At 39.9% G+C, this 13,608-nt stretch overlaps 1 protein-coding gene across 3 annotated transcripts in view; it reads left to right on the top strand.

Annotated features, from left to right (window-relative positions):
* ZFHX4 (zinc finger homeobox 4) overlaps positions 1-13,608 on the top strand; it is a 171,399-nt gene that overhangs the window by 127,747 nt on the left and 30,044 nt on the right. For all 3 annotated transcript variants that reach the window (XM_036232783.1, XM_016128126.2, XM_036232782.1), the window contains exon 5: positions 12,733-12,801. In XM_036232783.1, coding sequence (XP_036088676.1) covers positions 12,733-12,801 — 69 coding nt within the window. The remainder of the gene's footprint in view (positions 1-12,732; positions 12,802-13,608) is intronic.

Below are 13,608 nucleotides of genomic sequence, written 5' to 3'. Positions count from 1 at the left end.
CTGGGACCGAGAGGAGAAATGATAGGATTCAGACTTGGGGATGAAAAAAAACTGATAAGATCGTGTTGAGAAGAAAGAAACTAAACTGAGAAGCTAGTGATGAACATTGAGGAGAAAGCAACAAACGTTAACTGGATAGTTGCGACCATGGAAGCCTTTGAAAGCGGAGCAAAGAGATTCAGTTTTGATGAGGCAGAAAATAAGAAGGAACCAAAGTTTTTGAGCGTAATGATGGCATCATGGAAGAGGTGTTTTAGGAAGCGTGTGTGAGAGGGACAGTGTCAGTGGGGCCTGGTGGCAGGAGGCTCATGCAGGGCCAGTCACTCCAGTGGACACACGTAGGGGCTTCACCAGGGGAAGTGTCGGTAAACAGAAAAGAGCATTAAAATAAATCCACAGAGCAAGCCCGCTGACTGTAAGCAGAGAAGGAGCCAACGATTCGGCTGCAGTGCCGAAGCCTGGTGACTGTGGAGACTTCTCAGGTGACGTGGGAAGGGGATGCAAAGCAGGGGTTCTGAGCGACGTCCCCCTTTGCAAACATAAGGCTTTAAACAACTGGTGGAGAGAGGAAATACTGTGTTCATAATCATTGGGGTTTTTTTGAACTAGCAAAAAGATAGTCATTTTTCATCACGATCTTTAAGAGGCTTTTGTAGTTTTCATAAAACAACATTAGGAACCCTGTTTTCTTTATAACATTGAGAGCTGATTGTATTAATGCCAGCCTGTTAATGTCATTTATGCTGAGTAAGTACAGAGGAACTATTTTGTGGAATGTAGAACGATGTAAGTCCAAAATGGTTTTGTGTCTTAAGTGAAAATGATCGGGTGAACGGAAATATCTCTGTTTTGTTATACTTCCATAATGGGTTGCCTTGTACATAGTAAGTATTCAATAAATACTCATCAACTGCACGGATAAAAACAAACCCAGAACCAAGTCATGAGACAAAACAAGGCGAAATAAAATAGCCACGGCAAGTGACATTTTGTTGGCGATCGATTAGGAGAAGCGCATTCGTTCCTATTTCCAGGACTGTTAGCAAGACGGGATTCCCTCTCTGCCTTTGGCAGAAGAGAGGAAAGCAGAGTGCCCCAATGCCAATCCATGATACCCAGCAACCCTTTTGGAGGTGTGACAGAGATGGGGCATGGAATTGGATCAAATGGAAATTGATTTCATTGGGCCTCGTCCTCTTCCGTTCTCATTTTGTGACTATAAAGAGATACTTCTCAACAATTCGTAGTGTAGCTGCAAAAAGCAGACACCGCTCTGTGCATTGCCAATCCTCGCAAGCAACGTTTGCAAATTAGAGGTCAGTTTTCTTCATTCTGAAAATAGGAAATAGACTTCTAGAGTATTTGGGGTGATACGTTAGCTGTTGCCTTTTATGGGCAGATAAGGTCAGGGTAAAGAAATGTTAGTGTATGGGACAGGCGATAAGAATTAGCCATATCAAAGATGTCATTTATTCTCATATGACTTATTTTATTGGATCAACATATACATCTTTTCTTTCTACATCCTTAATAATGTCAGTGTTAAAAATCTTCAAAGAGAATTCAGCATTTGGCTCAAGTTACTTACCACAGTAGAGATGATTTTATTTATAGTTTATAGAAGTGAGATAGAAATAAATTACTTTTTATTTTTCATGTTTTTTTTTACCACTAGCTCCTCCCTAAACATACTTTTCATTTTCTGAAAGTGACCATATTTCTAGCTTTCTGTTTATTGTGCACCTTTTTGTATTTCAATTCTAGTCCTCATTTGTGAATTCTCCACACTTCTTGAAGTTTGATTTTTTTTCTCCTCACTATTATCATATTTTTTAGAATAGCAATATATGCATATATATATTTTGCAGAATTGTTTTCTGTTTTAATCATGTTAATAACAACATGATTTTAGTGCATACATCACCTTTTACATTGGTGACGATCATGAGTCACTTCGTCTGATGAGTTAGGATGATGAACTTAACCACACATCTGTGAGACCTTTTCCTCATCTTGTACCAAAATCTCATATTGCATATGTGCATTGCATATAAATTTTTTTGATCAAACTTAGAAATGTTATTAAAAGTACAATGTGATAGTGTCGCCGTAGCACATTACTGAAGAGTTTCGTGAAATGCTTGTGTTCTGCAAGGTTTTCATCTTTGTTGATGTAATTGTAACGCTTATATGGCCTTTAATACCTACGATGAAAACATGGTGGTCTTGGCTTATAGCTGGATAGAATTGCCAGTCAAATCATTACTCAGCAAAAATGATTTCTGTCCTAGTGTAGCAGGAAGAAGACGACATGAATGGTTTTATGTGCTAAAACAAAACGGGTTTTGCTCTCTGACCATATTTCCTGGTCCCCGTTTGACGACATTTGGCCCCTCTTGACTCTCCTCCATCCTTCCTACTCCCCACACCACTCCTCCCCAATTCCGGTGACGATCCTGAGAGTCTCCATCTTCTGTGAGCTCGAAACGTCCCAGCTTAGCTTCCACTGACTTCCAGCCCGAGCGCGTCCTCCGACACCAGTCAGCCCCTCACGCCCTCATTAATCTTTCCCTCGCCATCAGCTCATTCCCATCTTCACACCAACATTCTCCACGTCACCCCACCTACAAAACCCTCCCACGGAGCTGTCCACACGTCGCATGCTGCCCACTCCTCCGATGCCCTTCACAGCCACACTCCCCAGAGCATCGTCTGCACGTGACGTCACCGTTCCCTTCATCAGCATTCGCTCTCGTACCCACGTGCAGAGGGCGTTCGCCCTCCCCACTCCGCAAGAGAAGCTCTGGCCAAGGACTTGAGGGCCTGTTCGTTGACTAATTAGTGGTTCATTTCTAGTCCACACCCAACGCGACCGACCAGCGGCCTTTAAGAAGTTGACTTAGCCCAGCTTTTCGAAATGTCTCTTTCACTAGATTTTCCAGACGCCATTCTCTCTTGATCTTCTCCCTACTTCTTTGGCTGTTCTTGCTCAGTCGTCTTTACTGGTTCCTTATTACCTGGAGAGTGAGCAGAGGGGTATTCCAACACAGAACAGGCAATAAGTAGGGAGCATTCCCTATAGGGAATTTAAAAACAGCAAAACAACGGATCCTTAACCTATTTAGCTATCGTTTATACCATGCAGCGGCCATTCTAAACGACATCAAAGATGAAGCGCTTCTCCCCGGTGGGGTGGACTCCTGGAGTCCCCTGCTGTGGCATGTCCCTGTGTGGAAGTGCAGCCCAGTGTCAGTGACGGACCCGCATTCTCCAGGCGCGTATGCAGCCTCGTCTCGAGGGTGTAAACTGCCACGTACATGTTGACCCCTCCGCACCTCTTCTCCTCTCCCTCTGCCTCTTTGCCTCTCCCTCTCCGCACCCACCCCTGTAGCTGCCAGCTTCACGCCTTTACTCCCTTCATAAACCGGCATCTCAAACTAAACATGTTCTGAATGACGATTCCAAGCCCTTCTCTCCCCTCCCAACTCCTTCCACCCGCCTTGTCCCTCATCCCAGTAATCGGCATCTCCGTTCTTCTAATTTCTTGAGCAAAACCCATTGGGGTCATCTTTGATTCTTCTTGTTTCTCACGCTCCTTGTCAAACCCATCAGCAAATCCTATCTACTCCTCTTTGGAAATGCACACCAGTTCCTCTACTGCCTCTTTGGTCCAAGACACCATTTTCTCTCACGACATCACCAGAGCCTTATAAAACCCTCCCGTCAGACCTTATTCACTTGATTTCTCTGTGTAATTTTATACCTGTGCCTCAAACTTCTGGAGAAGTTCTTTCCCTTTGGCCATCGTTTTACCAGTCCCTCCAGAGTCTTGTGTCTACATCTTCGTTCTCTGTCTTTATTTTTCCTCATCTTTCAGTTATCTTCAGCACCAGTTACTTTTTAATCTTCCTTCCCTGGAGTTCTGGCCTCAGCTCTCCTCTGCCATTTTTTCTGTGTTCTTCCTGAGAAGTGTCATTTACTCGCAAGTATTAGTTATTGCTGCTTCTAAATATTTTCAACTCACTTCTCTTCCAAGATCTAGTTCCATAAATTTGAATGTTTACTGAGCAGCTGTGCTCTAATTCATGTCCAAAACTGAGCTCATCATCTTTTCTCTCACCCCAATCTTGGACTTTTTAACATGCTCTTACTCCCCGATGGTATCACTGTTCTTGCTTTTTCCACAATTTCTTCTAGATAATAATAGATTGAAGTACAGTGAATGTTCCAGTGGTTTTTTTTTTCTTTATTTTTAATAACAAAACTTCTCCTCTATTTCACCCTCCATGCAGCATCCTGAAGATGCAAATACGATCATGGCATCCCCTGCTTAAAACTCTCACTTTGCCAGAATCGAGGGATCCTTTGCCAATATTTGCATTCAGGGAAAGGAGAAAAAAAAATTGGCGATGTCTCAGAAACCATTTTTTCTGCTGCTAATACAGTCCAAAGAAAACAATGTGCCAAATCTCATCAATCTGTTTGCTCATTAATGAATGATTTATTAAATAAACATTTCATGGGTATGCATAAGTATTGTCTTGAAAATTCATAGCAAGTTCCAATAGTGCATTTTTCACTCTTGGCTCCAACCTAACCTTTCTAATCTTCCTTTTCTGAGGCTATGCATACTTTCACTAACTTTCCTCCTCCAGATTTATTTTACTTATGTTTGTATCCATCATTTGCCTAGGTCAGTTCTCACAAGTGTAATTTGGGGTATATGGCCATATAAATTTGACCTTTTCTAACGTGGTGAAATGTAGAAAACTCCAAACAGTGAAAATCCAAGGATTATTTACATATAATTTAGAAAAGTTTCCTGCGTCTTTAGGTTAATGCTAAATTTATTTTGACAATTATAGTGTTGATAAAAAGAATCGATCTAGTCATCTGAGGATTTTCTTTTATGACCATATATAATTCACAAAATAAATAAGGCTGCATGTGGAAAGCAATAATTTCCCCTGTAATATATAACTGTATAGCATAGTTTATTATAAGTAGTAATGGTGCATTTCATGTCAACATATTTAAGACATTAAATATTTTAAAAGTGTAGTACCAAGATCGTGTTTCCTTGTTGTGCATGGTCACCTGGACGTGGCAATGACAATTTATATTTCATCCTTACAATGACTTGGCGTGGCAAGCAGAAGAGACCATTTTATCCCCACTTTGTAGACAAGAAGACTGGCTTCAAGATGTTAATAGATTGGAGTAAATTCACACTGATTGAAGCCAGAGTTTTAATTCCTATTCTATACATTTTCCATCGAACTTGCCTTTGTGAACGCTCTGAAGTACTGTCTTTGGTTCACTGTAAGTTGCTTTGGAGAAAAAAACATGTGTTTTGTGCTTTGAGAGTGCGTTCAGTAGGTCATATGATTTTGATGGCTGGAGTGCAAGGAATAATCTAGAAAATGACTCAAATCCAATGTTTTTGTATAAATGGAGATTTGTTAGAGTTTTGGAGACTGCCGCATTCTGAGATTGTCTGTGACTCCTTAAGTTTTTCTCTGAATAGGAGGCTGAGGGTTGGGATTTGGAGAGGGGGCGGGGAGGATTCCTCTCTTGCAGGAGCAAATCTCGAGCTGACTCGTGTGCTAATACCAATCCTTTGGCATTCACCGTCTTCACTATGACTTTTGTAAGTGGCCCAACCAATGTGATGAACTGAACGGTCTTTAGAACTTGGTACACAAACCACTTTTATTGAAGCCTATGTAAAATTTGCTTAGGGCTTTAAAAAAACCTCGCAAAATCGTTTAGGAAACCACTGTTCAGTCTCGTTATCATTTGCTGTTTCCAAAATATCTACACAAATAATATTGATATTTTAAAGGCTTAAAACACTAACTTAAATGATGGACAACGAGTACATTACACATACATATAATCCAAAAAGCCATAATACCAAAGCGATGTAGTCTTTCATTTAAATAACTCTTGTTCGACAGGATAGACTCAACATAGACTAAAGCCACAGAAGAACCATGCGTTGAGTACAACTGCTACTTTCTCAGGACTAGGGACTTTATGTTCATTAATTTTACCCCTTATTGCTCCCTGAAATCTAAGTATTTTGTTTCCATTTTCATGTAAGGGATCCCGAATTTCAGGGAGGCTAAGTAACTTGCTCCGTCAAATAGCCAGAAAGCTCGGGACCTGAGATTTGAGCCCAAGTCCTTAAGTCCATGGTTTTCGCCTGTAACATGGCTATATACACAGAAATCATCAATATTCTCCTAATGAAATGGTTTTTTGAACAACACGGGCTATCCAAGGGCCGGGCTCACCTTTTACCTTTGTTTGCTCAAAATTTCAAGCAAAGAGAATGAATCTCAAATAGTTAAAAAAAGATCGACAATAATTTCAACACAGGGTCTCTTACTTTGGTTTTCCATGCAAGAGCGAATAATGGTTTCCTAGATAATGGTTCAAAAGAAGTATGCCCAAGGAACTCACCGAATGTGATAGAAATAAAATCATGGGAATTAGGAAATCATTACAAATCACAGAACACATTTTTTAAAAAGTTGAACCTGATTCAACTCTATAACTGTAGTAGTTTAAAAACAATGCAGTCTTAGAGGGAGGCCCCTGCCACTATAAAGGTCTTTGAGCTGAAACTACAAGAGAAGGTATAGAAGCTTCCACATGAACCAAATAACATGAAGGAGACAAAGAAATGCATTGTCCCCTTGGGTAAATAATACCATCATAAGGAGTCTTTGAAAGAGTTCAGGGAATAGTGATAAAGATCTGCTACTGGATGAACATTTATCTTCTTTTCTATTTAAAAAATAACTTCAAAAGGCATTTGACCTAAAATGAGGGTAGTCATGGATATAGTAACCGTGGAGTAGAAGGTTGAGGTTTTCATGGAGTAAAAACTAGCTGCGAGATGGAAAGCAAAGGGTTGAGATGGACAGCTGGTACCTCCACAAGGGCAGAGGCCATTATTTGGTAAGAAAGGAGCCGTGTGCAGACCAGAGGTGTTCCTGTGTCGATGACCAACCGAATAGGGCCAACACAACATGCTAAGAGACGAAAATCTTATTAGGCAGTACACAGAGATTTTGTGACAACTTCTATAGAGACTTACGTCTCGATAACTGAGCAGCTGGTTGATAGTTGTGAACGTGATGTTATGATCTACCTTATGATCTTTCTCTTTCACAACCATCAGAAGTAAAAGTCTTCTATGGAGAAACATATTAGGAATTAGTAAATCTAAGAAAAAAATATTTCAGTAAGAGAACTTTAGAATCTGAGACATGAAGAAGATGTATGAGTAATTTATTGAAACTAATTGATATCAGGAATTTATTAAATTCTTTTGTGGTCCCACCACACTGAGGTCATAGATGATTCAAGCATCAGAAACCAGTGATGAGACATTCCTGGCCCAGACGCCCCAGGAGAGAACTACTCCCTTACTATACAAAAATCACTTCTGCGTAAAACAGACGGGGCCTGACAAAGGAGCTTTGCTTTTCCAGAAAATAAAAATTTCACACATCTAGCCCTGTTCAGATCATTGACACTGGAGCATCCAATGCACTTTAATCTAGTACTTCCTAGAAGAAATAATTTTAGAGAAAGCACTGCAGGCCAGCAAGAGATGATGTTGCTTGGTTACTCAACACCGGTTGGTAGCATGCTGAGTCACTCAGCTTTTTTAGATGTCTGTATCCATCCAGGTAGGAAAAGGAGAGAGAAGACCACTTGAACCAATTTTTAATTGCAAACTTGCTTCATCAGAGCCTTTATTACGTGTAAACTACCGAGATAGCAGTGAATGTCCAATTCGATGTGTTCTTCTAAATACTGATCTTGTTATGATGAATTTGCTTTGAAGGAGTTTGAGCTGCTTTTATGAGAAGGTAGAAGATTCGGAATTTTTAGACTGCCTGGCCCAAGAGTCCCAGGCGCTGCCTGGGGGCAGTGCTGTTTAGAGGAAGGGCACAGAGCATCAGTCAGGCGGACTCAGCCCAGATCCTACCTCCGCCACTCTGGTCCTTGGGAATATTTACTGCAAATGTCTGACCTTTGATATCTCATCTCTTCTGTGAAAGCAAGGGTTTTTCTGTTACAGATTTACTGCCAGGATTGAGAAAGGACACACATGTTACATGCTTAGCACCTAACAGGTTTCCAACAAATGTTCTCTTATTACCCTGAAATGCAGAATAATCTGCAAAGATTTTCTCTTTTGAATTCACAAGGTCTATAAAACATCGTTTTCCAATGAGTCACAAAGCTATGCTAGGGGTGGGAGGAGCTTCAAGAGGGCAAGGAGGAGAGAGTACAGGAGTGTTGGAACTTGTGGACTCTCTTTTAGAATTTCGTCTTATTCTCCAATTAAAAAATAAAAATGGGGATCATTTTTTTTTAATGGATAAAAGTGAGGTGGAATTCAGTGTTACCTGGGACTACAGAAAATGTTTCTCCTTCTCTTTATTACTTTAGACTAGTTGGCTTAATGTTTATTCTGTTTGGCTGTATATATTTTATTGTATGTAATAAACATTTTGCTAAAAATAATGATATACTTCGTGGTTTAATGCATTAACAAATCAGTGGTGAGGGCGAGACGTGAAAGTTTTATAGACAAATATTGTCTTAGTACAATACTTGGCAGCTGAAACATTCACCTATTATTTTAACAATTCCAGTTTCTACTGAACTTGTGCCAAATGCTCCCCCAATTTCGCTGATAAGAATATAAAAAGCACATGGCTGTGGCAGTCATCAGTGCAGATTAGATTTATTTCCCAATCACGACCAACGATCTTAAACTTAGAATTCTGTTTATATATCTTGATCGTTTTAAAACATAAAAATTTCCAAATCTTTCCCTGACCATTAGATTTGTATTGATTATACTTAAAATATGTGTGTGTATGTGTGTATGTATGTGTGTATGTGTGTGTGTGTATATATGTGTATATATTCATTCCAATTAGGAGGAGGAAAAGAAAAAGTTTTGCCAGATAAGAACCTGATGATTTTTGAAATAAGATTAAATACCTGCGAGTTATCAGTTTACTTACCAGAATAAATATTATTCATACGAGGGAAGGGAAAGGTGAAAAGGAGGAATGTGATGGGTGATCTGATGGGTGAAGGCGTGAGCGCAGAGAAAGGAGAGAGAGCTGTGAGGACATCCCTTTTCATAAATCAAAGAGAATGAGAACCCTACACATTTAGGTTCAAAGCGTTGTTTGGGGGGACGTGAGCATTTGAGTTACTCTAAAGGAATCGATGGTGAGTAGACTTCAGGCCAAATGAGGAAAATGAACATGGGGAATAATTGCAGAATTAAGAGGAAAGCTACTTTGAGAATTTAAAAAATATGGCTCAGTAGATAGATCATTGTGGTTAAGAGAATATCTCTGAAATAAGACAGCCCGGGTTGAAGTCGTAGGTCCGCCCCTTGGTAGGAGTGTCCTAACACATGTAAAAGGGCATCAGCCAGTGCCGGGCACGGAGCAAGTACTCTGTAAAGCGCTGTTGATGACGGCGAAGGTGATGATCGATACGCTATTCCACAGAAAAATGCGGCCCATTACGCCCACATTGTGTTAATAAAAATAGGGTAATTTGTTACCGTTTCCAAATGTGTGATCATCACCAAATTGACAGAATGGAGTAGAATACTGGATAAATTGTCAGTGGTATTATTTTTAATAGTATTAAACAAGAAAGGTCAGGTGCTAGAGAACACAAATTAGTAATCTAATTAAATCACCAGCAAAAGAGACAGATCATGTTAACAGCAGTCAGATTTGTTATTACAGAGCAATTACGAAAGTGAAATATTGAAAGATGCCGTGTGTCACTACTGGGTTTTTTTACACAATCCATCTTACACAGGCAGAAAAGTGTAGATTAGCCAGCCTGTTTGATGAGCTAAAAGCTCCTTTATTAAAATATTTATATCATTTGTATAAAGGGTACAGCATTGTTGCAAATCCGAAAAAACATTCTGTGATATACCGAATGACACTCATTTGTGAAATTATTTGTACAAGTCGCTCTCATTGGAGCCGACTCCCCGGGCCACGTGACCTAATTCGTGAGGTTAAATAACGGTTTCTGGTTTTGACATTTTGTACGTTTTCTGAAATTGCTCTCAAATGAAATGATTTCCATGTGGCACCAAACTATTATATGGTTACATTGTGTCATCAGTGAATGTAAATCTTTTCTGAAATGTCAGTATTTTCACAGGACTAGTGAAAAGTCTGAAAAGTCACTTTCTCCCTCCGCCCACACTTTGTGTCTGGCCTTTACAGGCTCCTCAAAACCGACTTGTCTCAACTGGACACACTCAGAATTTTAGACTTTTGTGCCAGGACAACCTGGGTTTTATTCCAGGCTCTGGCAGATTCAAGCTTGGAGACCTAAGGGCGGGGGTGGAGCCTTAACCTCTCTGAGCCTCAGGCTCCTGATTTGTAAAATCAAGATTAATAATTGACCTTATTGTGAGGAACACATGACTGTTTTATACAGATAGCTGTCACAATTCCTGGCAGAGATACAAAGTTAATAAGTTGTCGCTGTTTTATTTTTATTTTCGTGACTCTTTAAGGAGCAGTAGTCAATGGGTCAAATTCACTGGGTACCACTGATATCTATTTGAACTGGTCTGTTTAATACACTGGTGTGTGTGTGTGTGCGCGCGTGTGCATGCGTGAGGGTAAGGATTCTTTGATAAATCGTTTATTTTTTACTAGAAAAGAGGGAAGTAAATGGTTTTACACATGCATATATTTACATGTATGGAACAAGAATTAGTATCTGTTTGGGTATAAATGAAGTTAGAGTTCTGAAGCTCAGCAAAGCCTTGATAAATTCCTCATCTGGAGATCCATCCGTTTTAGGCTATAGTGTGTAGATTAGGATTTTTGAATAAAAGTGTTCTAGGTGCCTTTGATATGCCTCATTCTGTCCTTAGCTGAGAATCTGTGAAGATGAAAGTTCTTAAAGAAGTCAGAGTTGGTTAGAGAAAATAAACATGGATCATCTCTAAAGAATTATCTCAATACATCAATAAGCGAATACGAAAAGTGCTGAAACATATGTATAAGCCAATTGTGATGGGAGTACACTTGCTTTGGGTTTGGAGGGAATAATAAGAGTTTGACAGGATAGACATTCCATAAGTAAAAGGAGTAACGTTGATGAAGGCTCACCAACACCAGAGAAGAAGGCGGGCTTCCTGAGCGACATGTTGGATGAACATCAATACTGTGTGTGATCTACGTAGAAGTTACCCTTGGATGTATAGGCGAGGACTGACGATAAATTCTTCTTTTCAAGACAAATGTAAGATATGGTTACATGAAAACAATGTTTTCTGTTGCTGGGCAGAGGGCACTTGTTTGTTATGATCGTATTGTTAAATAGATTACCACGAAAGACCAAAGGTTTTTGTATATAGCAGGAAAAACAATTAATAAGTGCAATAATAGTGCCTCGGTGTGCACTTCTATTTTCAAGGTTAATTATTTGTTCAATTAAAGCCTTCAGAATCAACCAGAGATTCTATTGCCTAGAAATATTAGATAAACATGAGTCTCCCTGGCAGCGGAAGAATTGTGTGACAGCTTTTTGAACCTCTCAATAAGATCTTATTTGCTTTTTCACTCTAAAGACCATTACTTATTGCACCTTTATTTGTATTATTTTCTCTTAATTGTTGATTATTTATACAATTACATCTGCATGTTACAAACGAGGCAATTGAGCCTTAAAAGAAATTAAGTGATATAGCTGGAATCCATGCCTACAAAGCTAGACGAGCCGTGATTTGTATGCAAACGATTCTGTATTCCTGAAAGACGGCTCTTGAGATTTGATGAGAGATTTGGTTGGAAAGACAAGGAATTCTTGTCTCTTCCTTGAGATCACCATGGAGGCTGTTGAAATTGTCAGGAAAGAGGATGATGGAGGAATAGAGAAACCCGCATGACAAGACTGGTTGAAAAATGGGATCAAGAGCACGTGGAAGAAGAAAGAAGTGTTGAAGGTGATTTCTGAGGTCTAGTTTTTTCTAGATTTCTCTAGAATAGGGAATACAATGAAAGAATGGAATTGGATGAAAATAATGATTTGTGTTTGGCATTAAGTTTAGGGAACTAAGACGACGTTGGCACTCTGCTCTGGAGCTCAAATAAAAGATCAGAAAAATGACATGGATTTATCAATATGACAGGGACATACGTATTCCTCAGTTCTCCTTAAGAGTTTGTGTTTGGCTTTGGCCTCTCACATCAGCTACCATATACTGAGTTGTTTTGTTTGTTTGGTTAGTTGGTTGGTTTTGGTTTTTTGTTTTTTTGCTATCTTGACAGAGAAGTAGAAGTATGCTCAAACTTATATAATGTGTCCTCATCCTCATAATACGTAATCCTATAATATAGTCTTGGCAGAATACCCAAGAGGTAAAAGTCAGAATGAACCTTTCCTGCTTCCATATTCTATCTACGCTGTTCTATCTGTTGTGAGCTGCCGATCACTGAGAAGCAGATCGGAGCCCACTGCTGTCTGGACTAGTTTGCTGCCCACTGCCCAGTAGGTGCCAGGTGTGCCGGAGACGCCCCCGAGCTCCACCTGGTGCTTATCTCATCACGGCCAACTTTTGGGTTCCTGTAGCGTTGGCCCTGACTGCAGAGCCGGACGTGGTGTGCTGATGGCCTGTCTCTCTGCTGTTCTCTGCAGAAACCGCCTCTCTGGGAGCCAGGGCCTGTGAGGACGACCTCACGGAGCAGCAGCTGAGAGCAAGCTCAGGTAACTAACTGGTCTGTTCCTTCTCAAAGCCATGTTTGCCCTGACCGAGCTACGGTCACTACTCCCCTAGTTTATGTGACAAATGGATCTCTGCGACCGCTCTAATGAGATCTGTCCCGACCCCTCATACAAATAAATAAGTTCAAAGCAAAAACAGCAGTATCTGCATTTGGACGCATATGTCAAGTAACTTCTTAAAGAACAGGTAAAACTTCCGCTGGGCAATTTCTCACGTCTACATTTATACACTACGAAGTTTCACCGAAGTGGTCGGTTTGTATACAAACTATGAGTCAATAAGCCAGGTATTATTTTTACACACGTCAAACAACCTGGTTGGTGGAGTTGTTTTTTGGTAATTAATGGGTCTATTGGATTTTATATAGCCACGTCACCACATTTACCAATCCCAGTGCTGTGTGTGTGTGTGTGTGTGTGTGTGTGTGTGTGTGTGTGTGTGTGTTAAAAATGGCAGCCATGCCTTGTTAGCTGCATTGTATTCAGATAATTTAAGAGGAAATTCACCATGTTTCTACAACACACCTCATTTATTTCTGCTATATAAACAGGATTCCAGTTTCCAGATTCATACAATTGGAATAATAATGTGCTATAGAGAACAAAAAAATGATTATAAAACGCCTTACACATTCATAATGGAGTATTGAAATACTTTAAAAAAAAATCACAGTTTCGCAAGTGAAAACATTCTTCCAATATAAAGTTAGGATTTCCCTCTTTAAAAATTTCTTCAAAGTTGGGTTTATGTTCACCTATGCATGTCTCGTGAATACTTTTTAATTTTAT

Source organism: Rousettus aegyptiacus, unplaced genomic scaffold (genome assembly GCF_014176215.1).
Source record: "Rousettus aegyptiacus isolate mRouAeg1 unplaced genomic scaffold, mRouAeg1.p scaffold_m13_p_15, whole genome shotgun sequence".
Taxonomy (NCBI): Eukaryota; Metazoa; Chordata; class Mammalia; order Chiroptera; family Pteropodidae; genus Rousettus; species Rousettus aegyptiacus.
This window is presented reverse-complemented; position numbering and strand designations above follow the sequence as displayed.